This window comes from Branchiostoma belcheri, unplaced genomic scaffold (assembly GCF_001625305.1).
Source record: "Branchiostoma belcheri isolate BF01 breed outbred unplaced genomic scaffold, Haploidv18h27 scaffold63, whole genome shotgun sequence".
Taxonomy (NCBI): Eukaryota; Metazoa; Chordata; class Leptocardii; order Amphioxiformes; family Branchiostomatidae; genus Branchiostoma; species Branchiostoma belcheri.
The window spans coordinates 959,584-987,163 of record NW_017804276.1 but is presented as its reverse complement, the minus strand read 5'-3'; the positions used below and the strand labels follow the sequence as shown (position 1 = coordinate 987,163).

General features: G+C 41.3%; 2 protein-coding genes and 1 non-coding gene across 3 annotated transcripts in view; 2 read left to right on the top strand and 1 right to left on the bottom strand.

Moving 5' to 3' along the window:
• Positions 1-18,070, bottom strand: part of LOC109483256 (RE1-silencing transcription factor-like) — a 55,708-nt gene extending 37,638 nt beyond the window's left edge. Inside the window, exons 1-6 of the mRNA XM_019786245.1 lie at positions 17,898-18,070; positions 15,846-16,999; positions 14,981-15,260; positions 13,924-14,088; positions 11,776-11,912; positions 9,908-10,892 (exon numbers count right to left, since the gene is read on the bottom strand). Of these exons, the coding sequence (XP_019641804.1) occupies positions 9,912-10,892; positions 11,776-11,912; positions 13,924-14,088; positions 14,981-15,260; positions 15,846-16,999; positions 17,898-17,940 (2,760 nt within the window). The 5' untranslated portion in view covers positions 17,941-18,070 and the 3' untranslated portion in view covers positions 9,908-9,911. The remainder of the gene's footprint in view (positions 1-9,907; positions 10,893-11,775; positions 11,913-13,923; positions 14,089-14,980; positions 15,261-15,845; positions 17,000-17,897) is intronic.
• Positions 18,071-18,633: 563 nt separating this feature from the next.
• Trnag-ucc lies at positions 18,634-18,705 on the top strand. The gene has a single exon. It is a non-coding gene; the product is annotated as a tRNA-Gly (tRNA).
• Positions 18,706-20,111: 1,406 nt separating this feature from the next.
• On the top strand, positions 20,112-24,694 carry LOC109483227 (collagen alpha-1(XVII) chain-like). Its single transcript, XM_019786205.1, has 6 exons — positions 20,112-20,387; positions 21,329-21,425; positions 22,541-22,731; positions 22,839-22,884; positions 23,605-23,676; positions 24,207-24,694. Exons 1-6 carry the CDS (start codon positions 20,232-20,234, stop codon positions 24,692-24,694), a joined length of 1,050 nt encoding a protein of 349 aa, XP_019641764.1. The 5' UTR covers positions 20,112-20,231.
• The last annotated feature ends 2,886 nt before the right edge of the window (positions 24,695-27,580 follow it).

Sequence of the window (27,580 nt, the reverse complement as noted above, 5' to 3'; positions counted from 1 at the left end):
CACGGGTGACACGGGAGAGTCGTTATGATGTAGTCAACGCCAGACTCTCCCCGCCAAACCGCTAAAATATCCGCATTCCCTCCGCGCCCGCTACGCCGGCGAGCGCTGAATAGCGGAGTAAATGCGGGTCTTCCTGCGGAACCATTAGGTTTTCCACGCTAGGCCGTGCCGCCACCAGCCTTTTCAAAGGCGGCCCAATGTATTACTGATCATATCTTAAGCTGCTTGATTGAATGCCAAATTGACCCCTGCCCCTCAATATCAATACACAGCCAACGTGCCCTGCATGACAATCACTGATCCCATGCTGGGAGCTCCGGCTTCTCGGCTGGAAACATCTGAAAACCTTTTATTCTCACATCTTTGTGATTTGGGGCTTTGACCGGTTGATCATTAAACAACAGAAAAGGCCAATACATCTCCATATTGGGGGAATATTTAAGAGTTATCACTTTGAATAATACTTTAATTAGTAGTACTCCTAGGACTTAAATAACATCTGAAAACCTTTTATTCTCACATCTTTGTGATTTGGGGCTTTGACCGGTTGATCATTAAACAACAGAAAAGGCCAATACATCTCCATATTGGGGGAATATTAAAGAGTTATAACTTTGAATAATACTTTAATTAGTACTGTACTACTAGGACTTAAAGAACATCTGAAGAACCTTTTATTCTCACATCTTTGTGATTTGGGGCTTTGACCGGTTGATCATTACACAACAGAAAAGGCCAATACATCTCCATATTGGGGGAATATTAAAGAGTTATCACTTTGAATAATACTTTAATTAGTACATGTACTAGTAGGACTTAAAGAACATCTGAAAACCTTTTATTCTATCATCTTTGTGATTTGGGGCTTTGACCGGTTGATCATTAAACAACAGAAAAGGCCAATACATCTCCATATTGGGGGAATATTAAAGAGTTACCAGATTGAATAATACTTTTAATTAGTACTAGTAGGACTTAAAAAAAGAACATCTGAAAACCTTTTATTCTCCCATCTTTGTGGTGTTGAGCTTCGACCAGTTGATCATTCACATTAGACAAAAAAGGCAGATACATTCTCTATATTGGGAGAATATCAAAAAGTTAACACATCGAATGATACTATTTGTGTATAATAAGCACTTCTTGAATTAAGGATGGCAACTTGAAACTCTTACAAAGTAACTTTTACCTGCATGATAACAGGTCAATGCACTTGCTTGTGGAAAGTTGAAAATGTCACAATTTTTCTCTAACATGATAGTCTATATCAACATAATTTAACATTCTTTCATAATTTCATAAATTTAATTTGCAAAGGAGTAGTACAGTACTGTCAACTGTATGCTATACAAATGTGGAGTCTGCATACTGAGGAAAAAATATTGAAACAGTTTTACCAAAATCTTCAAATGTAAAATATTTTTAATATTTTCTTTATTTCAAAATACAGAAAATAGTTATCAAATTTATTCATTCACTTTAATTAAAACTATGCATTGTATAAAAAATCTTTAACAAAGAAAACCCACAACCACAAGGTAATAAATCGTATCAACTGGTATCATATTGCAACAGAAATGACACTAATGTCTCGGCAACTTAGTTTCTTTTGAAAGTCAAGCCCAAGGTCAAAGATTCCGTCCAGAGGTCATTGGGAAAGCCGAGAGGCCAGCTCGCCTCATTATAACTATACATCACAAGGATTGCAGCTCCTATTCTCCTGCTAAAGCCAATTGTGTATAATAAAGTAAGGACAACCCCGCTTGATTAATGTACGCGCATGTACGAGAATAGCAAAGTGGACGGTCTGGGCTCGTCCGGGGCTGCGTGGGCAGGCTTTAGCCAAGAGGTGCTCTCTCGTCGATCGATCACGGAAAATCCCTGGCCAGTTGGCGGGATCAAAAGAGTGTGGGATATCTACTGGGCTCAGAGACACATCGGGGCAGCGATGAAATATGGCCGAGGTAACTTCCTGCATATGGGAGGACCCAAGACTACATTTTCAAGTTGTACGGAAACTTGTACCTAGTTTAGATACAGTCTAACCCCCTGATAGCATGTCAAGAATAGTTTAATAGAATAGATTAGAATTGCAGTTACCTTGTTCCTCTTACCTGTTCATACATTTTGTATATTGCATATCTACTGTAACAGTTTATCCTGTATGTATACCAACGTTATTAGATTTAAGTAGAGATTATAGGTTTGATATTATTTGGTGTATCGTACACGTAGAACTTCGTGTTAGCAAATAGTCTTATATCACCACATTTTTCTTGTCAATGTCTGTTTGCAATTTAGCCCTCAGGCATGAATTTGCAATAAACATCTCAAATATATTTATTGAAGGGACCCAAAATTTCTGGCAGTAAAACTGGATTTTTAAAGTGCAGTTTCTGGTCATTTCTGAATATAGTTAAATTAACACTATATCATAGCATACTGATATCTGTGAGGCAAAATGTGATGTCGCTGACAGAAAACAGTTGCTTGTTTGGTATCATTCGCACCTGGTTCTAACTTATTTATTGGTGACACCATAAAATAAATTGATTGCAGAATCTACTAAAAGAAAAGATAGTTTGGAACAAAAATGATTTTTCCCAAGAACTATGATCGTAGACTGGAACTCATTGCCACCAAGCACAGTTGGGGCATAATCACTAGAAAGCTTCAAACAACTGCAATTAAATGTGCAAAAATTGAGTGTAAAAGTTGTTCGGTGTGATATAGCTAGCTGCCGCCGCACTGAGTGCCTGTGAAGCTGGTGTGTTACGCCGAATGGCGGTTATACCGGCTATACAGATACAGATTCCACCATATTTGACGTACAGCATAATGATTAACAAGTTCTTTGGCACACAGAAAACTTCTTGGTTACGAAAGACTAAAATTTGATGATGGTACCTGATACTTAGTATATACTGCTTTCTTGACCATAGGACCTCTCACCTTGGACTCCTTAAAGATTCATGAAGAAACCCAGGAGGAGTGAAAATGACAAACTCCTCCTTGTGACTTTTCGATCGGTTGTCCCGTGTAATTGGCCTGTCCTTGAACTCTGTTGATTGTCTGACCAGTCACATGACAAGGCTCAAAATTCTTCTAGGTTTCTGTTAGGCCACACCAATTTAATTCCTTGGTTAACGGATTTGCCCGCTTCGTTTTTTTCTGATTTGAAAAAAAAGTCAGAATCAACTGCAAAATGCTCATATTTTGCCCTGAACAGTTGAAAACAGTCCTTTTCTTCCTATAGTTGTTACAGCCGCCCGCTCCGTTATTTTTCTAGAAAAATCCGCTAACCAAGAAGATAAATTGGTATGGCCTTAGCTGAAATACTAGCCAAATTTTGTTGAAGGGGTAGCGACCATGGGAAGTTACATGTAACTATACAACAAGATTTTTAAAAATTTTGCCAGTACTAGCTATAGCCTGACTTTGGGTAGACTTTCTGTCAATAAGGCGCAGATTATGTCTCCAATTTATCTATTGTAATGTTAGAAAGCACCTGGTAATACATGATGGCATTACCAAATTGTATTATATAGGACACTTCTACAAAAACTGTGTACATAATCTTATAGCATTCTACATGTACTTCGAGAAGGTAATAAAATAGAATACTGTAATTTCCTTTATGTTCACTGTAGTAAAAGTTCATGGTCTGAGAAAAATGGACATGTTCATGGAACTATATATTCCCGGTGGTGACAGGTGCAGGAAAGAGAAAGTCCAGGATTTATTTGTTAATTGTAATGATAAGTTCACGGTATAGAAGACAAGTGATGTCAAATAACAGTACAGTGAAAAAAAATCTGGAATTACCGTAACCTCATAGCTTGACCAAAAATGTACACATTAGCACACCGTACCCTGTATACAGACTGCAGTGCATTCAGGAGGGTCTGCATGGGGGGACCTCGTAATGCTTAAAAGAAAATCCAGGAGGGCCGACAATGCTTAAGGGTTAATTTAGGAATGTCAGCAATGCTTAGCAGTAAATCGCCAAGCATATTCTTTTTATGCACTACCCAAGATTCTGGTACCTCTATTCATTTTGGTAAAACTAGGCTGTGAAATTATAACCAACACAACTGAACATTCTGTTGTGACTTTCAGGCAACTGGCGATATGAAGAATTTGTCAATAATCGATACATTCTGGACAACAAATAAAGGGTTGTACAAATGTACAATTAAAGCAACCAAGTATGTGTCACCAACAATTTACCGACAATGTTTAACTTTGAATTGCAGGGCTCGAAATACTATGTGCATGTGCACCTTAGTGCACCCAAATTTGGAGCTGTGCACCCAATTTGTTTCTGTGGGTACACCAGTGCACCCAAGTATTTTTTGTAGGTTTACGTATGTCAAGATGTTAAATGTTACAAGAGTTAAAGTACTAGTCTCTCCACATCTAAGTGTCAGAAAAGTTTTTGCTGACAATTTTTCTACTCATTTTGTCTTATTATATGGTACACCCACAGAAAATTTTGTGCACCCAATTTTTTAGGTTGGGTGCACCTATTCCCAATGAATTTAGACCACTGAATTATATACATTTAGAATAGGCTTGCTAAGATTAACAGTGAATTAGGATAGCTTGCTACGCATCATGGAAAAAAGCATGCGGACCCTCACTCAGCCCACCACTCTTCAATGGATGATAAATTACCTGTCAAATCGAATCTAGCTTCACATTTTTCCTCCTTTTTTGCTAATCCAGCGTTCAATAAGTTGTTGTTAACGGCGCCCTCCATTTTTAATGGCTTAATGCAAATTTTGCTTGTCAATGATTTTTTAAAAGGTTGTGAGTTTCGACTTCATTTCGGCTGGCTTTTGGAGCTTTGAAAATTTTGAAATGGAACATATAATTATTAACCATATCCTTTGCAATTAACAATAAATAATATTTTAATTGTATAGAATCTGATATATATATAGAGAGGAGGATGTCAGATTCCAAACCTCAACTGTTATTAATATTATTAGAAGTTGTTTTTAGGATTTATTTTATCTTTATCTTCAAGTTGTCCTAAATTGTTCTTGCTGTAACTCAAGGACATGTGAAACTGGTGATTGTCAACTTGCAAGCCTTCTCAGACATTCCAAATTCACTTTATATATTTATTTCTGATTTAAAAGAAGAAACATTCAGGTTTTGAATGAACCCCCAAATGCTCAAGTTTTTTAACCAACCATTGAAGAAAGTCCTAAATTTGTTTTTCAAGATGTTAAATGTTAATGTATCAGTGCAGTTACGTCATTTAAACTTGACTACTACTACTAGTAGTAGTACTAGTAGCATATTGATTTTTTGCTACCTTGAGCTATCATAGGATGCCTACAAAGATTCATAAGGAATCATATCAATTTATATAGGCCTGGGATAATTTTTTTTCACCTATATCATTGCATGAGGCCCTGCAAAAAAAGTAACCAGGTATGGCCTAAAGACCATGCTACACACAGTCACGTTATCGGTCAGAAATTAGCATTTTAAAGACTTTTTCCAGACAAGTGATTTTTTTTTCACAGTGAGTAAATTTTCATTCTGATTTCTTGCATTGGAGTCATCTTACAGACCCACCCAAGCTACCAGTAGCACTAAATAGCATGTGTAGTCCAGTGTTTAGCCACCCTGCCTCTGAACCGAGTGGCTAGATTTGAATCCTGGCATTTTTCACTCCAAACTTGCATCAAAATTCTCTCTCTGTACAAAACTTCGGCAGAAATTCTACAGCCACGCTTTAGATCCATTTGCAGTCTGCACATCAAAGCCGCGCCACTGGTAACATCAAATACCATAGAATGCATAATAAACACTGATATATATGACCAGTGTCTCCCCCGCACGGCCGCCCCTAATCCTCCCGGAGAACACTTAATTTTTCATAATACAGATATGAGTGTTATTGATGACCTGTAGTCGAAGGTTCGCTACGATAAGGCTCCCCGGGCAAAACAACGTGGCCTACAATTGACCACTCCTGATAAAACTGTCCCCCCGGACACGATTATCTCAACCCTTATTATTCTTCAGCCAAACAGAAAACATGAACGCATTTTACGCAGGAGCCCGGGTATATTCGCCCGGCGAATGCTTAACGCAGGGCGGTATCGCTGGCAGGGATGGAAGTGCGTTACATTGCGGCCGGCTCCTGATACCATCAGCATAATGCCTGGTTGGGAAAGTGTTCTGACCACTGAATACATGTGGGACCGTATCTGTCCCTGATATCTGAAAAACCGACCAGACTTATGTTTTCTGGGTCACCGTATTTTTTTTGTCACAATGACAAATAAAGGGAACAGAATGCACATCTGTCTATGTTCAAACAATGAATTTTCAACTTTCAATGCATTAGTTTGATGTACTGGAAAACTGTAAGAACTTTTTCTCAACAGTCAGTGTCAAGGTGAGGTAAGTGTCAAAAATCACAAAAACGTCAAAACCACAAGCTCCACTGCAGTACCTAGAAAATCTGCCAGGTGGCCACAAATCTAATTCCATTTCCAGCTTTTTTCACACCTTACCAACAAGCCAATCATAAAACCAATCCATCCAGCTGTTCTTGAGTTGATCACACACAGACTCACACACACACACAGCGCTGAAAATATAACCTCCATTTCTCACGGAGGTAATAATAACTAAACACAATGCATCATTCAGGACCATCCCCCAGTACTAGGTGAAAGTCCTCCTGTCCAGAGAGCACCTCTATCAACTTGATGGCATGTATGACGGGTAATGTACCAGGTAATGGGCACTTGTTTTTCTGAAAATAGTTCATATGAGCCTTACCGATGATTGTGTCAGGAATAAACGATGGGCCGGGAGACTGGCGGCGGGTCATTCCGCGGAAATGAGCTACACGTACGGATTCTCGGGCTGTATTAAAGATGAGGTGGTCCAAGGGTATAGAGTGTAAAAATTATGTAGGGCTGTAACAAGGTGATTCTTTTTATTGCAGTAAGTATGGGTCAAGTCGTCATGCCGTAATCCTGTAGGGCCCGAGGTCTGGAGGTACAATATTTGGCACAAACACATGCTTTTTATTAACCTTTAGACTGCTAAGGCAGCTGTTTGGCACCAAATTTGCATTGGTCATGGGGTTAGGCAGCAGGGAGAGAGTTAAAAGTAAAACTGGCCATTGTAGCAGTTTAAGCAGTAAACACTACGTCCTATTTCAACCAAGTTTTACAATGTGCAAAATGGCATAATTAGACAAGTAGCAGACTAAGGTATTATGCTTTACATGCTAGGGACATTGCAAATTGTAGTACACTACCACTAGTACCAGTGGACTAACCCCCTGCTGTAGTGGTATAATTAATGGCACTTAAAGTTTGTGGCACCGGAAATAACGGGTTTGCTGTAATATTAGTACGTGGTTGAAACAATTATGGTAGTATCGGAATCGAAGATACTCTGCAAGAAATTGGACTTACCCAAATTTTCGACTGTACAACAGTTTACTTCAGTCTTTCAACTCTTTGTCAAGGAATGAGCATTCCACCACTTCTGTGACGTCACGCAGATAACACACGTGAGCGAAGGATTAAAGAGGCCATCTACATCAGGGCATTACATTTACAACCATACCTCAACAGAGACGGGGGGCGCCACAGACTTTTTGCAACTTATGATCCACTGCTCGTGGAGTCACGTGTGTTATCTGCGTGACGTCACGGAAGCGGTGGATGCTCATTCCTTGACAAAGACTGGAATACAGTTGAAAATTTGGGTGAGTCCAATTTGTTGTGTTGGAAATTACAGATTAAACTTGCTTCATAATGATTTCTACCAACACAGATGAATTTTCAAGAAAAGATACTCTGATTAATCTGAAACATTCCTTTGTAGTATGATGAGAACAAACGTTACAAGAAATCAGAAATTCAGCCCAGCCACCCGCGGGAAGTATTATCCATCCTCAGCTTCCTGAATTCCCCCCATGTCTGACTTTTCCTTGTTGGCTCTCAGACTTTTGACCTCCTGTCATTCTGCTTGTCAATCTTCACCCACCCATGTGCTGTCAACCTACTCTGTTTTGAGAAACAGACACGCTAAACCACAGCTCAACCACCCAAAACAATACTTCCATGCCTAATTCAGAACACATGTAAGGGGTACATGTACATATGTAACACTGTAATTTAAAAGTTCAATAAACTATACAATGATTATCAGTAGCTTTTGCTTTGTTTTTTTTTGTGAGGGGTAAGGGTGTTTTGTGGGTTTTTAAATCCACAGTTGAAACAATTCTGTAGTACACAATGGAAAAGGATATTTGCATTGTCATCAGTTCACTGCAAGAACATATAAAACCACTATGAAAGTTGTAATGTAAAATGTATTTATAGCGTGCTCGCTTCAAATATTACTGTGTAATATTTGAAGAAAACTTTTTCTGCCTAACTCCTCATTTCATACATAGTAGCAGTCTTGCCTAACTGTATGTCAAAACATGCAGCAAGGTACTAGTACTAGTAATAGGTGGAGTTTCTGCTGAACTTTCTTACTAGTACTGTACTTCACTTACATCCTTACAAAATGCAAAGCCTTTCACTCTGTTATATACAGTCAATTTCTACACATGATGAAACCAGCAGTTTTCTGACATCATATTACCCGATAGTGTAAGCACCATCTCTCCATGGTGTAAGAGAGTAAAAAAACTGTCCGTACAAGGTTCAGGTTAAAAGGATTATAATATTATGCTGAAATATTATGTTTAGTTACTGTATGTACAGTTCACTCTTATATAAATATTTTACATGTAGATATAGATACCATATTGTATTGAAAAAACCTATTGCATCATCATTATGAAACTCTTTTCTTTCCTAAATCTTACAAAATACCACATGGTTGCAAATTCTAGTGGTATACTTTTAAGATTAAAATTAAAATTGCAAAGTAGACCTGTTTTTTAATAATATCAGATGGGGAAAATATTCAATTGATTGTCACTTTTCAGAACAACTGGGTTCCCTTCTACTGGAGTGCCAAAAGGAAAAGTGACCACAATGCCCTCTAGTGATCAATGCAAGTACTGCATGACAAAAGCCTCTGAGATTGAAGCGTCTGTCAGCTTGCCATACCTCAAAACTGACATGCTGTCATGGATCCTTTTACATAAGAGTTTACCCATCTGTAAGGACATAGTGTGGTGCATGTAAAGTACACCTCACATTGTTTATTTTTGGTTGTGCACCACATTTTTGGGAGTTACTTTATACTCCAACCACCAGTCACTAGTGCTGTATACCAGTTCACTGAACCGGTTCCAGTCTTGTAAAAATGTTTAGATTCAAGTCCAAAAAAACCTAAAAGTCAAGAACCGATTCCGGACTTATTACAAACAAAAACTGTCACATACCCCTTTTCTTTTCAAACCACCTAAAACCTTCTATAGATTGCGAAATCTGTGCTGCAAAATATATGAAGAAAACATTGCCATCGGGCATCGTCAAGTGTCGGCCTCCATGTTATGTGGCCGAATTTTTTGCCCAGACAACATTGCAAGGTTGTCAACATGTAATTTTGTATATGCCATGGGTTCAGTGAACTGAACCTAAATCTCTGGACTTGAATCCAGACCTGAACCTAAATGTGGGTTTAGGTATACAGCACTACCAGTAACAGTCGGGAAAGGATCTATACCTAGTATATAGTAACACTCCCTCAGACTTAATATCTAGTGTATGGCTTTGTCTACTTATCATAGAATCATACATGTAGAAGTAGAGTACACATGGCCAAGACTGGCACAAGACAGAGAGAGCAACAATGCCCTCTGGTGATCATTGTAAATACTGCAAAGGAGAAGTTCCTCCTCAAAGTGAACAACACCCTGAGTTGATGCTGATGATGATGGTAAGAAGGAAATGCTCACCGTTTCATCCGAGCGTGTGGCTCCCCTGTCTGGCCTGGGAAGAGGTGATGACGACAAAGCTGTTGTCGTTTGTCTGTCCCTGCAGCCTGTCGGCGCCGACCTCCCCCTGCCCGTGAACGTCCCCCTCCACCACACGACCCAACCTCTGCAGGTGGCCAGACTGGTTCTGGTCTTCCGCAAACCCGCCCTCGCGCATGACGGACAAGTTCAGGATGGAGGTTCCGCCACGTGATGCGGACGGACTACAGTTGGTGCTGTTGTTGTGTAGCGGTAGGGACTGTGCAGGAATGATCTGGGGGAGGTACTCCTGCGAGAGCGTGATATTTGTGAAGTGGGTGGCAGCGGAGTTTTCTGGGTGAAGCTGGCCTGAGACCAGTCCTGAGTGAAAGATGTCCAAGTCGGTGTGTTGAGGCCGAGACTGCCCGGGTTCTACGAACCTCCCCGTCCTGGAGTGCTCGGGGTTGATGTGAGACTGGAAGCTGGGGACGTGCGTGAAAACCGGCGCTGTGATCACCGAGCTCAGTGCGGGCGTGTACATCACGGAGTGACCGCTACTCCGCGGCTGACCCCCGAGAGACTCCGTGAACTGCTGACCGATCGTCATGACGTTCGGCGCGCCCTGATCGTGCACGGTCGTACAGACTGGCCTGTTTATGTCGGACGGTCGTAATATCAGGTTGCTCATTTGTCTGCTTGTTACAACCTCTTGTTGTTGTTGTTGTTGTTGTTGTTGTTGTAAACTGGAGCACAAGCTCTCCGAGGTACTGGGAGTGGTGATGAAGGATTGACCGTGAGGAGGAGGCAGGAAACCTGTCCTGGTGACAAACGTTCTGGTACTGGTCTGGACAAAGTCAGGGTCAGAAGCAGGGCCGGGCAGCTGTAGCCTCTCCACCGTGGCCTGTCCTGAGCTGCTGCTGAGAGGCAGGCTGGAGTGGCTCGTCCGCGGTGCACTTTCACTCTCCTTGGTCACTGGTATGGCCTCCACCTGTATAAGTGTATTCATTTTATTATCTATATTCACATATCCGTGAATACATGTAGTTTCATCAGGTTGGTAAGACACTGAGTAAAGAGACTCTCTTTACACAACCAAGTTCCCTGTAATCCAATCATGCATTGTGTAAATATGTAAATATTGTACATTTGGGAATGTATCTGTAAGCTGCAACACCTGTGCTGCAGTGCAATGTAAACCAGTCAGAATTGCCCTGAGGAAGGTGACAGACGGTCATCGAAATGTCAGCTGAATAAAAGACTTGGTTGTGTAAAAAGAGTCTCTTTACTCACTATATTCACATATGTTTCGTGAGCATCAGAAATCACCTTATCACAAAATAACAAGACAAACAGATGATATTGGAGTGTTCTTTACACACAAGTGGCAAAGTCTATCACCTACGATGTACACAGGTGGCAACATAAAGTGGCAAGAAGTAGTATGGTAGTCAGAAGCTTCCGTAAACTTCGTATTTTCCTAGTAAGGATCGTATGAATTCCATAAAATTCTTTGGCACCCCTGAAAGTTTTTCCCAAACAACATTGCAAGGTTGCCAACATGCAATTTTGTATATGCCATGGGTTTAGGTCCGGACTGAACCTAAACCTCTGGACTTGAATCATCTGGACCTGAACCTAAATGTGGGTTCAGGTACACGGCACTACATGTACTGATGATGATGCATTGAAACATAAACAAGTGAGTTTTCACTTATTTACTGCTTGCGTATAAAGAAAATCACAACAACCTATGTTCTACCAACCCGATGAAAATATTTGAGACTACAAACTAAAGTAACATGCAAACAAAATAACAAATCTAGGTAAATCAACATCATGACATATTACTAGTATACACATGGCTGCAGTACCTGTATGAGTTGATAGGTGTTCTCCATACCAGGTCCAGCCAGCGGAGCCTGCAGGAGCTGGGAGCTCTCTATCCTGGGAGGGAGATGCTCATTACTGATGCCTATTGTTCTCTTGTCCAGGGTAATCAGTGGGCTATCTGTTTAACAAAGAACAGAAATGCATTACTAGTATACGGGACATACATGTAGGATAGACAACAACAAAATGTCACAATTCATTATAGGTTTTCATGTTCGACAACTGTGAACTTACCTATTACCTAAAGTCTCATAATCATTCTGATCTCAGTAGGCCTAGGAAAAAAAATTATGTGTTTCCTGTTTCAGTCCTGGGGTTTAGGGTTGGTACGTAGGGAGTATCTTAAAGTTTTTTTTTCTGTCTTTTCTTTTTAGACTTTGTCAAACAACCTCTAGTTATCCAACTTATACAATACATATTTCAAAGTCAACTTTGGAAAACAGATTGTACAACATTTCATCACTCAGGTGTCAGATTATGGAGATTATGGAAAAGGTTGATCAGCTAGAAAAATTTATGTCCCTTACAGGGGTCCTCCAAAAAAGAGGCTGGGGTCGGCATTTTTTTCTAGGGTCGGGAGGGAAACAGGAAACACACCCTTTTTTTCCTAGGCCATTTCCTAGGCCTAACTTCTTATGCAGTATGCAGAAAACTGTGGTCAATTTTTTGCCTGCATGAAATCAGCCTGCTTTGATGTAGGCCAAGAAAGTACATTCAGATTGTACCTTACTTCAAGGTCTGGCATACAATCTGAAGATACATTCTTTATGGAAAAACTTGACGTACGCAGTTTTCGTAACCTTTGCAACTTTTGGACTGTTTTAGGACGTGTAAAATGGTAGCCTGGTTACCAGACCTCTTTGCGGAGAGGATATAGACTCTGAAGCTAGACTAGGTCTGGTAACAAGGATTGTAAAACGGGTCTAAGGCCTCATTCCCACTAGGATAAAATTGTCTGGATTGAGCCAGCTTTGAGCTGAATTAAGCCAGTTCAAAACCAGATCAAAGCAAATCGATCTGGCTCGATCCAAATTTTACCCTAGTGCAAATGGGGCCTAAGTTGCAATTTGATACATTTAGCAACCCCCTGGTAGTGCTGCATACTGGTTTACTGGACTTGGATCCGGACTTGTAAGAATGTTTAGGTTCAAGTAAAAAAAAACCTAAAAGTCAAGAACCGAGTCCGGACTCATTACCATAAAAGACCATTTCACATGCCCCTTTTCTTTCCAAACCACCTAAAACCAGCTGCAAAATGAAGAAAACATTGCCATCGGGCATCATCAAGTACCGGCCTCCATTTTATGTGGCCAAAGTTTCACCCAGACAACATTGCAAGGTTGCCAACATGCAATTTTGTATATGCCATGTGTTTAGGTCCGGACTTAGACCCTGTTCATACCAGACTTATATTTAGCGGTTTCAACCGGTTTTTCAAAACCGGTTTTTATTTAACCTGGTGTGAACGCAAATTAACTTTTAACAATTAATTAACTTTTAACAATTAATTTTTTAGGGGTTTAAATCCGATTTTCAAAAACCACCTCGGGAGGTGGTTTTTGAGGGGTTTTTGAGAGGTTTTCCCACCGAAAAACCTGGTCTGAACGCTAAGGGTTTATTGAACCGGTTTTTGCGTCATAATTCTGGGGTCACGGGGTCAGCATCCTGGCCGTGTGCGACCTCCAAGCTTTTTTGATCGCGCTGTTTAGACCGTTTCCACTGTTTTTCCACGGTTTCTCTTCATTTTTACGATGGAATCAGCCAACGCAACCTGGTCGGTGGACGAGACGCTCCCGATACGTATTTTTGGAGAGCAGGACTTGATCGCCGAATTCGAAAAAGCTGGGCGGAGGGCTCTATTGAGGTCTCTACCGAAACAAAAATGTTGGAGGAGCCTGGTAATGGCCGATTAACTGGATATTCGCTGGACAGGGTTTTTGAAAACCCGGTTTTGTAAGTCTGGTGTGAACGCGACGGGTTTTTGCCGGGTTAATTATTTAGCGGTTTCAACCGGTTTATATAAGTCTGGTATGAACAGGGTGTTACAAGTCCTGAACTGAACCTAAACCTCTGGACTTGAATCCGGACCTGAACCTAAATGTGGGTTTAGGCATGCAGCACTACTGTACCTTGCTCCAGGTAGGTGGTCATGACAGGATATACGATCTCTGCAGCTCCGTCAGGGGTGAGGATGGTCAACGTGTTGGCCGGCTGGACAGTCACCGCCGGCTCGTTTTCAGGGACGGACAGACGACCGCTTCCCGATGACGCCACGAAAGACAAACCTCTCGAATCTGGAGAAAAAATAGATGTTTTACAGACATTCTTCTTACAAAAATAGTTTAATACTAGTTCAATGCTGGTTTCATCAGGATGATAAAGTATAGGATACAGGATTTTTCTTTTACACCACCAAGATTTCTCACGTAAGTGCTCAGAAGCTCTGAGGAAGGTGTCCGATAGACACCAAAACATAAGCACTTAGGTGAGAAATCTTGGTGGTGTAAAAGAAAACTCCTGTATCCTAAACATTCTTCTTTTTTTCAAACACAAAATTTAATTTAAAACACAGCAAAAAAAATCCTTTCCCTTCTCCCATTAAGTAAAATCAATGCAAAATTCAAATTTATAAATTGTATTCGATATGTCTCACAACAGAAAACTATAAGGCCATACCAATTTAATTTGTTGTTTCTTGGATTTAAAAAAAAAAAATGAAGCGACGGGGCGAAATTTAAAGAAAAAGAAAACAGGCCAAGGCACCCCATGATAGAATGTTACAATATGAGCCATGGAGTGAACATACTAGTACCAGGCTGGTTTATAATCAAAACAATAGATTTTGAACTTTTAGTGAAACAAAATTGTAAAATCATGTACTAGTAAATTGTAATGTTGAATTGAAAATCTTTAGAACTTTCTTCAACTGTTGGGGCCAAAATATGTCTTTCAATTCATCAAGCATTTTGCAGTTAATTTAAAACCCCTTTTTTTTTTCTTTGCAAATCAGAAAATGGACAAAAAATGGACAGGGCGATCCGAGAAGCAAGAAATTAAATTGGTACTAGAATTGGTACCTAACTAGTACTAGAATTCTCAATAAATTGTCCACAGTATTCATAGTACACATATATAAAAGTATAAAAGTTAGCTTGGCCAGTGTTGCAGACAATTTGATCCCCCTACCTTTAGAGCAGGGCTGTGTGTTTTCAGAACCTTCATCAGCCTCCCTAGAATCCTCCTCTTCTCCTCCCCTACCCTGCCCACCCCTGCCTTGCGATGGTACCTCCTGTAGCTTCAACACGGCCAGAGCTGTGGTCTGTAAGGTGTCCTGCACCTCCTTGTGCTGATTCATGTGGCTCCTCAAGGAGTCTTCTCTCACAAACGACTCCTTACAGATGCTACAGGAGAACGGCTTCTTGCTCCCCCATCTCAAGAGGTTGGCACTCCCCTGTCTTGTCTTCACCTGTTTTTTTTTTTCAAATAATGTTTATTATTATTTCAAAAGCAAAGAAAACAGAGGACATTTTCACATACAAGAAAAGTAAATACCCAGAGACATTTTGCAAACAATACATTAGTCTAACACTTTACCATACAGTGGACCCCATTTCAACATATGTTTGTCCATCTTCCCACAGTTTTGTGCTGTCACATATTCTAATCTATGATAGTATTTAACATAACCTATGGACCTATACCATTATTACGTCACAGTTTGTTTACCGCAATGAATGCCGGTCAATCGACGTTTATATTGTACAGGGGTGCGTAGCGCGGTGTGTGTTTGTGTAGCGTTAGCCTTATATAAGGCTTATAATACAGTACTACTTTGTCTAATGTCACAACTAAATCACCCATTACTGCATATAATGCTGTGTCAACACAACTAGACGCAGCAAAACTCAGACATACCTTACTTTGAAAACTTTGAAATGATCTTTATTCTTTAACTGGCTGTTCTAGAATGTTCTTTAGAACAGGTAAACAAACTGTAACATAATAATGGTATAGGTCCATTGGATTGTGACAAACTTCTACTTGTCTTCACCTGTTTGATGCTGTTTGACTCGGTGTTGTTTTTCCCCTGTCCTTTGTTCTGACTGTGTCTTGTTGAGTCCCCGTGGTGTTTCTTGGTGTGGTTTCTCACGTTTGCGGGATGTCTGGACTCGAAGCTGCAGTACTGGCACTTGAAGAGTCTTTCTCTCTGGTGATCCTTAGACGTTGTTTTTTCTGACACCTGAAGGGAAGATGCTTCAGTCCTTACCTCCTGGTGTGTCTTTAGGTGCACACGTAGCTGGGCTTTGTTCTGGAACGTCTGCGGACATTGCGGGCAAGACAGCGTACACGGACCGTGGTTGTTCCGCACATGGACCTTCAGGTTACCCTTCATGGCGCAGCGGTAGTCGCAGAGGTCACATTTATACGGCTTGTCCCCCGTGTGAGTTCTCATATGCCTCTTCAGGTCCGATTTGATCTTAAACTTGGCCTCACAAAGCTGGCAGTGGAAGGGGCAGTCACCCGTGTGAGAACGCAAATGGACGATCAGCTGGCTGGAGTTCCGACTGGCGTACGGGCAGATTTGGCACTTGAATGGTCGCTCGTTGGTGTGAGTCCTCACGTGCTTCTTGAGACTACTGCTGTCCGCCGCGGCGTAGCTGCAACGTGAACAGGCATACGGTTTTTCCCCGCTATGGATCCTAAGGTGCTGTTTCAACTTGTCCCGACGGTTGAAGGCCTTCTGACAGATGCTGCACGAAAAGGGCTTACAGCCCGTGTGCGACCTCACGTGCCGATCCAAGTCCTTGTTGTACGCCGTCGTGAACGAGCAACCCTCGTACTGACATTTGAACTTCTTCTCCGCCACCGGTTTAGTCCGTGATGGAGTCTTTGCCGAAGAAACTACATTTCCCGCGGTGTGATTCGTACCATTAGTGGTAGTGAGATATACCGTTGGTACTGTACTGCCTACAGTAGAAAGGGTTTCTGTGCTAACTGGAGGCAGGTTGTTCGTTATGGTAAAGTTTTGAGGGAGGCTGCCGGGAGTTGTGGCTATCGTCGGTACTTGCTGTAACAAACTCTCCACGGATACACGGACGGTTGGCGGCGTACAACTGCGCTTGTGAGCGAGGAAGACCTCGATGTCTGTGAACTGGTGTTTGCATATCCCACAGATGTGAATGTCTTGTGCTATGTTCATGGGACCTGCAAAAAGAACACAGAATATTAGCTTGAAAGTTCAGTTGTGTTGGTAGAAGTCAAACTGAAACCAACTTTTAACTGTAATAGTTTTTGGTAATTGAAAATTTTTAAAATTGGACCTGTGCAGAATCAGAATATTGCGTAAACACCAAGATGCAAATCTTCTAGAAATCAAAACAACTGTTACAGTGATCTGGTGATCTGACTCCAGTTTAACGCACTGAAGAGCTACTCTGACTGAGAAGACAGGCGAATGTAATTTTACGCACTACAAGATAAAATACACCCTCCTAAAGCGTCACGGAAACGAAACAGTGTCTAAAAGACTTCACATGTATATTTGGAATTTCTAGCACTTCCTACACACGCGGTGGCGTTGGTCCTACATAGATCAAACAAACACAAATTTGATCATAATTGAACTTTATTGACACAAGTCACACAACAAGCATGTAGTGACTTTCGGAAGGTCTTCAACATGCAGACATACAGAAAAATACAACAAAATAAACCTACATACAAACAAGACAATACTAGTATATGAATCAACTTATACTACTAGTACTTGTTCTAAGGTCTAAACATTCTTTGATATATTTACCTATTTGTACTCAGTAAGGGTTATTACCTTCTAGAATGAAATTGAATATATTCTAAATGTAACAAATTCTGTTGAGCAAGCAGAGAAGGCTGAAATGTTTTGAGAATATATCGAAATAAAATGGACAATCCATAATAAAATGTTGTTCGTCTTCAATATCATAAATTATTTGGGACAGAATGGATCATACGACACGTCTGTTTATGTGCCCCCCTCCCCACCTATCTTCGGTAGAAACCCATGGCCACATTCCGTCAGATAAAATCTCTACGTAAGTAATGAACAGAAAGATTCCCTCACCTTGTAATCCTAGAGACTGTTCCTGACTAGAAGTTGAGTCCATGTTTCTCTATGTGCAGGTATGAGGGTACCTGCCACGGTTCATCTGAACAAAAATATCAAACTGTTTTCTCTTCTTCGGTCGTCGCCCCCAGCTTTGGCAGTTTCACCTTTGACCCGTAGACGCCTGATGACTCACAATATTGTCGCCGTATGTGCGTCTGTACGTTACATCTGTGGGGCCACGTCAGCAAATCTGGATGTCTAGTGTTCGCGTTCGTCAACCAGTTCTTCAACGGGCTATGTTGTAACTGATTACTAAAACTAGCTTTTATCTTTTTATGAACTACTAGAAATATCGTTGTGTGCAAAAGCTACTCGACGGCAGACAAGCTGACAACTGAGAATGCTGAGTTGTGACTCGGTAAAAACTGGTTTAAGGACCCCTTTAAGATTTAAGAATAATACCTTAAGAATAGTCTGTTTTGATGTTTTTACTCGTCACGCACAAATAAAACACTTTTAGAACACATTGGGTTTTTTTTTACCATCCTTTTTCAAGACACACACACCTGCTTGAATATTCAATTACAAATGTAACGTCATTTCAATTTTATAAAACTCTTATTAACTCATATTAAAGCCTCGTTATTATTTCTTTTTTACTTTTTTTATTTCTATTAACCTTACCCTCTTCACACAGCCACTGCATGACATCACCTTGGCAGGCCTCAGTTGGCGCCCTCGCACTTGCCGAGCGTTGGTGGTGTAATGGTCAGCATTGTTGCCTTCCAAGCAGTAGATCCGGGTTCGATTCCCGGCCAACGCAGCAGAATTTTTGAAATCCTTTTTACCTTCGCCAAGAAGGATACTATGTTTTTAGATAAAGCAGCATTTTAACTCAAGTAATACCCAATACACTAGTAGACTGGGAGGCGGTTAAGTGGTTTGCGAGTATTTGTATACGTACGTATACGTTAAAGCTTCCTGTAGGTTTTGATATATTAAAAAGGGAATATACGATATCAATATTTTGTTCGCACTGATAACTGATTATTCTTTTTTTTTTAGTTCTATATAAAACAAGGATATACATTTTATTAGTTAGTCTCGCTCAATCTCAACTCAGCTCAACATTTGCCATATCGTAGTAGTAACGTTACTAGTAGTAGTACTAGTAGTAGTAGTACTAGCGGTAGTAGTGGTAGTGATAGTGGTAGTGGCAGTGGTAGCAGCAGCAGCAGCAGTAGTAGTAGTAGTAGTAGTAGCAGTAGTAGTACTAGTAGTAGTGGTGGTAGTAGTAGTAGTAGTAGTAGTAGTAGTAGTAGTACTTAGTAGTAGTAGTAGTAGTAATAGTAGTAGTAGTAGTACCAGTAGTAGCAGTAGTAGTAGTAGTAGTAGTAGTAGTAGTAGTAGTAGTAGTAGTAGTAGTAGTAGTAGTACTAGCGGTAGTAGTAGTACTAGCGGTAGTAGTGGTAGTGATAGTGGTAGTGGCAGTGGTAGCAGCAGCAGCAGTAGTAGTACATGTAGTAGTAGTAGTAGTAGTAGTAGTACTAGTAGTAGTGGTGGTAGTAGTAGTAGTAGTAGTAGTAGTAGTAGTAGTAGTAGTAGTAGTAGTAGTAATAGTAGTAGTAGTAGTACCAGTAGTAGCAGCAGCAGCAGCAGTAGTAGTAGTAGTAGTAGTAGTAGTAGTAGTAGTAGTAGTAGTAGTAGTAGTAATAGTAGCATACTAACATTAGACCTGTGTCAGTCCAGGCACTAATGTAAGTACCTGGGTTAGTAAGGTAGCTCGTTTACGACCACTTGCGCCAAGACGACGTAGAAATAACCGAAATATAATGTTTCTCCAGGATAAACAAGCCGAAGCCGCAAATACTATTTGGGTAGACGATGTAGGACTCTGGAGCTATATTAGGTTTGGTAGCCAGGATTCAAAATGCATCTGGAAATTCGAGGATACACATATGGCGGTGCAGGGCAGGGGGAAACGTACATTTGATATTACATATTTTGACACAACACATTAGCTACTCCCTCTTGCGAGAACTAGTGGAAGCTCTTCTCAGCCGGGGTCGAGTTTGGGAACTACTTCCGAACGCCTTGGTTCTGTGTCATCTATAGTATATTTAGTCTGAAAAAAGATAACAGCTAATAAATTATTCAATGTCTACTAAAAAGCCTGATGTTCTTCCTTACAGCTGACACAGCAGTTTGCCTGTGTGACATTTACACTGTTATCGGTCCAACTACGCATGACATGTTTGGACAGCGTAGGGTATAAAAGACGACAGTAGACGGCAAAGTCCACAGGACGAAGCACTTTTCCTTCCTTCCCTTTTCCCCCGAACGTGAAACATGGTTGTCCCTGTTTACTGTTTCCTTGTCGTCGTGCTCGCTAGAGCTCAGGCTTTCCAGCCGGACGACAAAGATTTGAGGACAGGGTTTCTTCAACTGCAGGAGATCATGGTAACTTTTGCAGAAGACATGAAGACATTGAAGTTGGAAATGGAGGTAAATTTTACCATATGGATGCCTTAGAAACATTTTTCATGCTCTTTGTAGATATTTTTAATCGTTTTATTGGCTTTTCATCATGCTACCTTGGAGCAAAATACTCTATTCGTTGTGCTTAGATTATATATTATTGTGTCATTGTGACACAATTCATAAGTGACTTCAGCATCCTATGCGTTAATAGTCTGAAGAATCTATAATTAATACTATCTGCCAGGTGGCAGAATTCCCATACATATGGTATGATTAGAACAGTAGAAATGGCATGATAAATAAAATGGAGAATGGCCATTTTGTGAAAAGTTTGGCGTGGCAAGACATACATTTCATATCAAAAGGTTGCTAATTAACTTCCGACCAAGTCATAAGCGCTCAAGCTGGCAAGTAAAAGATCATTCGGCTTCGGTCATTCTTTATGTTGTCGCCTAATATGATATATTCAAAGAAGTCGCCAGTATTACCCCAAGTTTTTCATATCTCAACCAACAACAAAAGACTATATCATTGCTAAAGTCTCCCATGCATTTATTTTTCAAAGAGTTGGACAATTCATCTCCCACTGCCTCCTGAGAAGAAGTCAAACACCCTAATAGCATGGCAAAAATAGTTTAATAGAATAGAATAGATTAGAATAGCAGTTACCTTGTTCCTCTTACCTGTTCATATATTGCATATCTACTGTTTATCCTGTACATGTATGTATACCAACGTTATTAGATTCAATTAGAGATAGTGGGTTTGATTAGTATATCGTACACGTAGAACTTCATGTTAGCACATAGTCATATCACCACATTTTCCTTGTCAATGTCTGTTTGCAATTAGCCCTCGGGCATGAATTTGCAATAAACAACTTCATATATTGAATAAAAGTTGTCACAGGTGAATGCACACGTTTGTCAACACCGAAAAATATAGTTCTTTACTTTATCTGTCAGGACATGAGGAAGACCGTGATGACAGCAGAAGGCCGACTTACAGGAAATGACATTGACGACCTACCGAGGGACAAACGCCAGATTTCTTGTGAAGATGGTACAGTATAATTACTTCATCCTGTTCTAACGGATGCTTCAGGAGGATCACCCTCTACATGAGTTAGGCCGTGTTTATGTGAAGTCACCCAAGGCGCTTTACATCTGGTTTACCCCGAAGCCGGTTTCAAGTGGCTCCATCTGAACGCTCCAAATCACATTGTAAGCGCCTCGATCCCAAGCCACTTCTAGAGGTGGTTTCGAATCGGTTTTCCCGCATCGCGATTTGCGTCTGAACGCAATGTTATTTCAATGTGACTTCACCTGGTCATGGATTACGGGGTGATATTTCTTTATTTATATGCAATACCAACTTTTACGTGGCAGCAACTTAAAGAGCAGTAATGGTCAATAATGTGTCCGTTCTAGGACAAGCTTCACCGCCTCTGGCGGGATCACGTCGGCATTCGGCCGAGATACGCTGGGAGGGGGGCATCAGCAAGCAGACTTCCGACATTTATAATACGTCACCTTGCGTATTTTCATCAAACAACAATAAATGTAGCTCAAGTGAATTGTGATCGGACACGGTTTCAAAGGAATGTGTGGCACGTGGACCAGATGTGAGGAATGTGAGTTACCCGAATCGCGGTTTGGGTGACTTCACATAAACACGGCCTTAGTTCCGCCCACTAGGTCAGGTGCCACGGGACGGTCACTCAGAATTTCTGGCACAATCAGTCTACCTAAAGCCCGGACTTAGCAATTCGTTCCTTCATTGCGCTGTTCGCCCTCTATAACAAGACAATTCAGCAGAAGTGTTATAGTATCTAGCTAAATCCTACGTGATAACTGCATATTGTGTACATATTTGCCTTCGGCAGAAGGCTATGAAATCGTTTTGGTACTGTTTGGCAGATTATGTACGATAAATTTTGAATGCATGGTCCGAGGTTCATTTAATTGTGTAATCGTTTTCGAATATGTCTTAATAGTGTGTTTGCCTATGATGTTTCATGTTTACAATGAAGAGTGTCACAAATCATTGTTTTTAATGCTCTATGTACTTATGTAATAAGAACGAAATTCGGGTATCTGCCCGCGAGAGCCTTACCGAATAAACTTTGACATTCATCGCATACTCCTCAGGCCATTTATCATGTACATATATCACAGGGCACGTTGCTTTAACTGAGCAAACTGAAACATCCTCCTGTACCGCGGGTCTCCGCGGCCCGCCCGGCCGGGATGGTCGGGACGGCTCGCCGGGTCGGGACGGCGCGCCTGGTCGGGACGGGGCGGCGGGAAGAGACGGGCAGCCGGGACCACAGGGGCCGATAGGACCAAGGGGCGACATCGGGCCGGAGGTAAGGATCCACAGGAACGGTTCATGTCTTCGAAATTGTGATTGGAGCACAACTATATCGGAAAGTAATGGTAACACTGACGTGTAACCTCTGTCGCACACGTACAGGGACCTCCTGGGGAGAAGGGAGAGACAGGAGCGGACGGGAATGGAGGTTAGAGTCGATACATACTACAGCTATAGCTAGCACCAGCTTTTTATGTCAGATCAGATCATTTATTACCTCCTTGAAAAATGGAGGTATTGTTTTTGGAGTGTCTGTCTGTCCTTCTGTCTGTGTGCGTGTTTGTGTTTCAGGTATGAGATCTCGGAACTCTTGTTTGCACTTTCAAGACGTCAACGTTGGTCAATCATATATCAATAATTTGGGTTGTGATCATTATAGTCGCGTTTTAATAATAATAAGTATTCATTTTTGCCTTGAAATGTTAAATAATGAAATGCTCTGGTTGCTAAAGCCCTGGTCACAGCCCGCCGTACGTGCTTTTTCTCCGTACGTTTTACGGGAGGCTACGTCTGCTATGTTTTTTCTGAAAACGTGGGGAAGGAGTGGCATCTACGCACGTCACTCGCACGGTTGCGCAAAGTGTAAGAGTGTGGTCTGCACACCAAGTCTGGCCGTGAGCGGTTGCGTGCATCGTACGTTGCGCAAGTGGTAAGTGAGTTGTACGTGCTTACAACGTACGATCTCTGTGCGATTGCAACTTTACCGTAAGGAGGCCGTACTCACACGTGCTTCTTCCGCACGGCACGTACGGGGCACGCCCTAGCTACGTTTGCCCACGTTTTTGCACGTAGACAGCACGCAGATGCACGTACGGTGGGTTGTGACCGAGGCTTAAATCGTCTCTTTACCTTGCTGTATCTCCGACAGGCAGTTCCGTGTACATCCGCTGGGGAAGGACCACCTGTCCGAATGACACCGACACGTCACTCGTTTACGACGGTATGTAACAGGCTATCACGTCTTACAGCTGCTGTCATAAACACTTCTTTGCAACATGACCCTGACCCACTTTAAATAAACATCGTCCAGGAAGCATAGGTTCGAATTACGTCGAAAGTAAGGCACCCTGGGCCCCATATTTGTCTTAAAACAAATAAATCTGTTGCCTATGCTCGTTTGCATTGGGTAGTTTGTGTTGGTATAATACAGATTCAATGTGCACAGAAATGTGATATAGCTGGTTACACAGATTCGACACAGAGATGTGATATAACTGCAAAACATATCGAAAAGTGTTTAAAGCAAATATGTTGACAAACACTGAGAATAACATTCACATTAATTTCATCAATGTCTTCTCAATAAAATATCTCCAGTTTGGTGCAGAAATTGTTTCACCACAGAGATGTGATATGATTGCACAACAATGACTATAGTCTGAGCGGATTAGAACAGTAGAGATGGTATGATTGTAAAAGAAAGCATGGCGAGAAGAATAGTTGTTTCCTCATTTGCGCGTTTATTTGCAGGCATCGCTGGGGGCACACTCTACAGCCACTCCGGAGGCGGCGCCAACTACGTCTGTTTACCGAAGGATCCTGAGTGGGGAGTCTTCACGGATGGAAACCAGGGTGGCTCGTACATGCAGGGCGCGGAGTATGAAATGAATGCTGGAAACAGCCCATTCCCCATGTTCCCAGGCACCTCCCTCGATGATCACGACGTCCCCTGCGCCGTCTGTCACGTGGCGTCTCGCGGCTCCAAGCTGATGATCCCCGCCCGTCTCAGCTGCCCTAGCGGCTGGACCCGGGAGTACAAGGGTTACCTCATGACTGAACACCACACTTATCACCGCACTGAGTTCGTCTGCATGGACGGGGAGCCCGAGACCAGGCCCGGCGGAGACGTGAACTCGGAGGGCGCGCTGTTCTACCCGGTGGAAGCCAACTGCGGGTCCCTGCCGTGTCCCAAGTACGTGCAGGGCCGTGAGCTGACCTGTGTGGTCTGCACCAAGTAACGGCCCTGTCACATGACGCGTCAGCGACATGAAACCACAGCTCAAGATTCGTAACGTAGACGATTATAGTAGACAATTATAAAGCCAAGTAGTTTGCTGAATAAAATGATAATTGTAAACTTACTTTGTTTGTCTATGTTTGTGTTGTGACAAAGCTACATAAAGACACTAGGTACCGTGTCACTTACTGAACGTCTTGGAGTCAGCAGGAAATACTCATCCATGAAAAAAAATACTTGCTGAGGCCTAGGAGCTTCTATCAGCTTCTACTAGGTGATAGAAGCTCTTTGCTGAGGCACAGCCATGGTGACCCCAAAATATATGACCGTTCGTGGTGATTTTGCCACAAAAGCGACGCTACTTTTACTCGGGTGCACACTCTAATAGTGCCTGAATGTGTAAACAAAATGGCGAAATTTAGATGGTAGATTGCTCTTGGGCTGGGAATGAAGTAACATGAGTTGAGCTCCCTAGCTGCTTGCAATGGAACTGCAGGGGTGTTTGTTTAAAGGAGGATAACTGAAGAACCGATTGATGGATCATTATGAATTTTGGTATGTAGGTAGCTTAAGTGATGCTTGACATAACATTACAATTATGCAAATATGGATGTAATTTGCATACGTCGATGAAGGTTAGACATCCAGGTAATACGATACGCCAAAAAACAGTTACTCAAGCAACTGGATATGATTTTGAAAACGTCAGACGTTTCAGCTAGTATCCACTAGCTTTCGTCAGTGACTGAGAGACCAGAGGGGAAAGCAGGTTTTTAAGTACAACCTGTTTATTGATATGCAAATAAAGTGAAGACAAATTTTTGGAAGTTGAAAAAGGAACAAAAGTTAGACAAGTCAAGACAAAATGATGCAAATTAGTCTGACAGCTCCTGTTATACAGAACAGGAGCTTAAGTGTTGTCTGTCCTAACAACACCTACATTGGAGAGACAAGTCGACCGCTCAAAGTAAGATACAAAGAACATTGCCGACCTAGTGCCAACGGCTACTCCTCAGCTTTTTTCCACCACCTACAACACAACCAGGGTCACTCTTTCAAACTCGAGTCCACGGATATCTTAGATCGCGAAACACGCTGGTGGGAACGGGGTGTTAAAGAGGCAATATATGAAAGAATGTACAACCCCACCCTCAACAGGGAAGGGGGGCTACGGGTCGATCTTTCCGGCACTTGGGATTTGGCACTCCCAGCCCCGAGGACAGACAACACTAAATCTTCTGTTCTGTATAACAGGAGCTTTCAGACTAATTTGCATCATCTTGTCTTGACTTGTCTGACTTTTGTTCCTTTTTTGACTTCCGAAAATTTGTCTTCACTTTATTTGCATATCAATCAACAGGTTGTACTTATAAACCTGCTTTCCCCTCTGGTCTCTCAGTCACTGACGAAAGCTAGTGGATACTAGCTGAAACGTCTGACGTTTTCAAAATCATATCCAGTTGCTTGAGTAACTATTTTTTGGCGTATAAATTACATAATTTCTTATATGCCTACCTGACAATTGTTTCCTGTGTCAGTGAGTTATAATAAAGACCCACATGATCTTTCATGTTAATCATGGCTATTAAAACCATCATGACCAGCAGGAGCAGGGCGCATTTTCGTTGCCTCATTGTTATCTCTTAACAAGCAAACCTGAAAACAAAGACAAAATTAATACTTGAATAAAAGCCCATCTGTGGTGTTAGAGAGTGCATTAGATATACATCTGACAAAAGGTTGACGAGATCGACTGGAAATTCATGGTAAGTTCCCTCATGGAACAAAGTTGAACTTAACAACTGAAAAATTCAATGGTTTGACAGTGTTAAAATCTAGCGGTTTTGTTAATCTGTTTATTTTGTTTATTTAAATTTCCACCAGATGTGTGGAAGGGGAGAGAGAACAGGTGAGTCACCTTTACCAGCTCCTTCCCCAAATTACATCAATAAAAAAGCATTGTAAAACACTGAAATTATACACATTGTAAGAGTGAATACATAAAGATAAATACAAAAATATGGACCATGTACCATGTCAGTCAGCGCGACCTTAATGCTATGCATGTCCCACATCTGCAAGCCGCAAACCATGTATATATGATGTCTGTGTCATGTTCTGAAACCTGTTGCTTACTGACAGGACAAGACACCGTTTGAAATGCAAAATGTTAGACTGACTTGACGCTGCAACCCCTAAGACCTTAATTTGCTAATTGGCGTTTCTAGTTTATTTCATTCGGTCACTAGTCGGGCGATGTACAACATTGCAAATGTAGATGTTTTGCAACGTCTCGAAATCAGTATGTGAGACCTACCACCCCTAGTTAGTCTAGTGGAGGATAATAAATAGCTCTAGTTAATTAACTAGCATAGTATCCTCCAAAAATTTAAATTCTAATCAGTAGTTATAGTTATTCTTAGTAATTTCAACCATATTCAAATTCTCACTATGTATGCTAATTGATGACGTCTTTGATCAAAGTTGAACATAGTGAAAATATAATTAAAGTAAAGTGCGTTCACTGAACATTTTACGTCATGTTGGCTTCCGTGTCGTCATGGGCATTATAAGTCTTGGCAGACCGTAATATTCTGTCATACACCATTTTTATTTCATTTTGTGCAGTTTTACAGGAAAAACATCTCCACGCGGTTTCAGCAAAATCACCTAAATTGACGTCAAAATGATGTCGTATTATGCACCAAAATTACTCTTATGATTTAATTTTACTTGTACATTATCCCCTGAAAATAAGTAGTTTGTAAGTTACATAGAAATACCCCACCCCCACCTCGTAAAAAGCAGGGTAATTTGGCTTACAACATGTTCGGTGACAACCCCCCCCCAAAAAAAAAACCTCGAATAAAAGGATTATTAATCTTAT

Bases quoted from the DNA above. Each gene is read 5' to 3' on its own strand.
- LOC109483227 (XM_019786205.1), top strand. From the start codon at position 20,232: ATGGTTGTCCCTGTTTACTGTTTCCTTGTCGTCGTGCTCGCTAGAGCT. The intron at 20,388-21,328 runs GTAAATTTTACC...TTTATCTGTCAG, and splicing joins CATTGAAGTTGGAAATGGAG to GACATGAGGAAGACCGTGAT. The intron at 22,732-22,838 runs GTAAGGATCCAC...GCACACGTACAG, and splicing joins GGGGCGACATCGGGCCGGAG to GGACCTCCTGGGGAGAAGGG.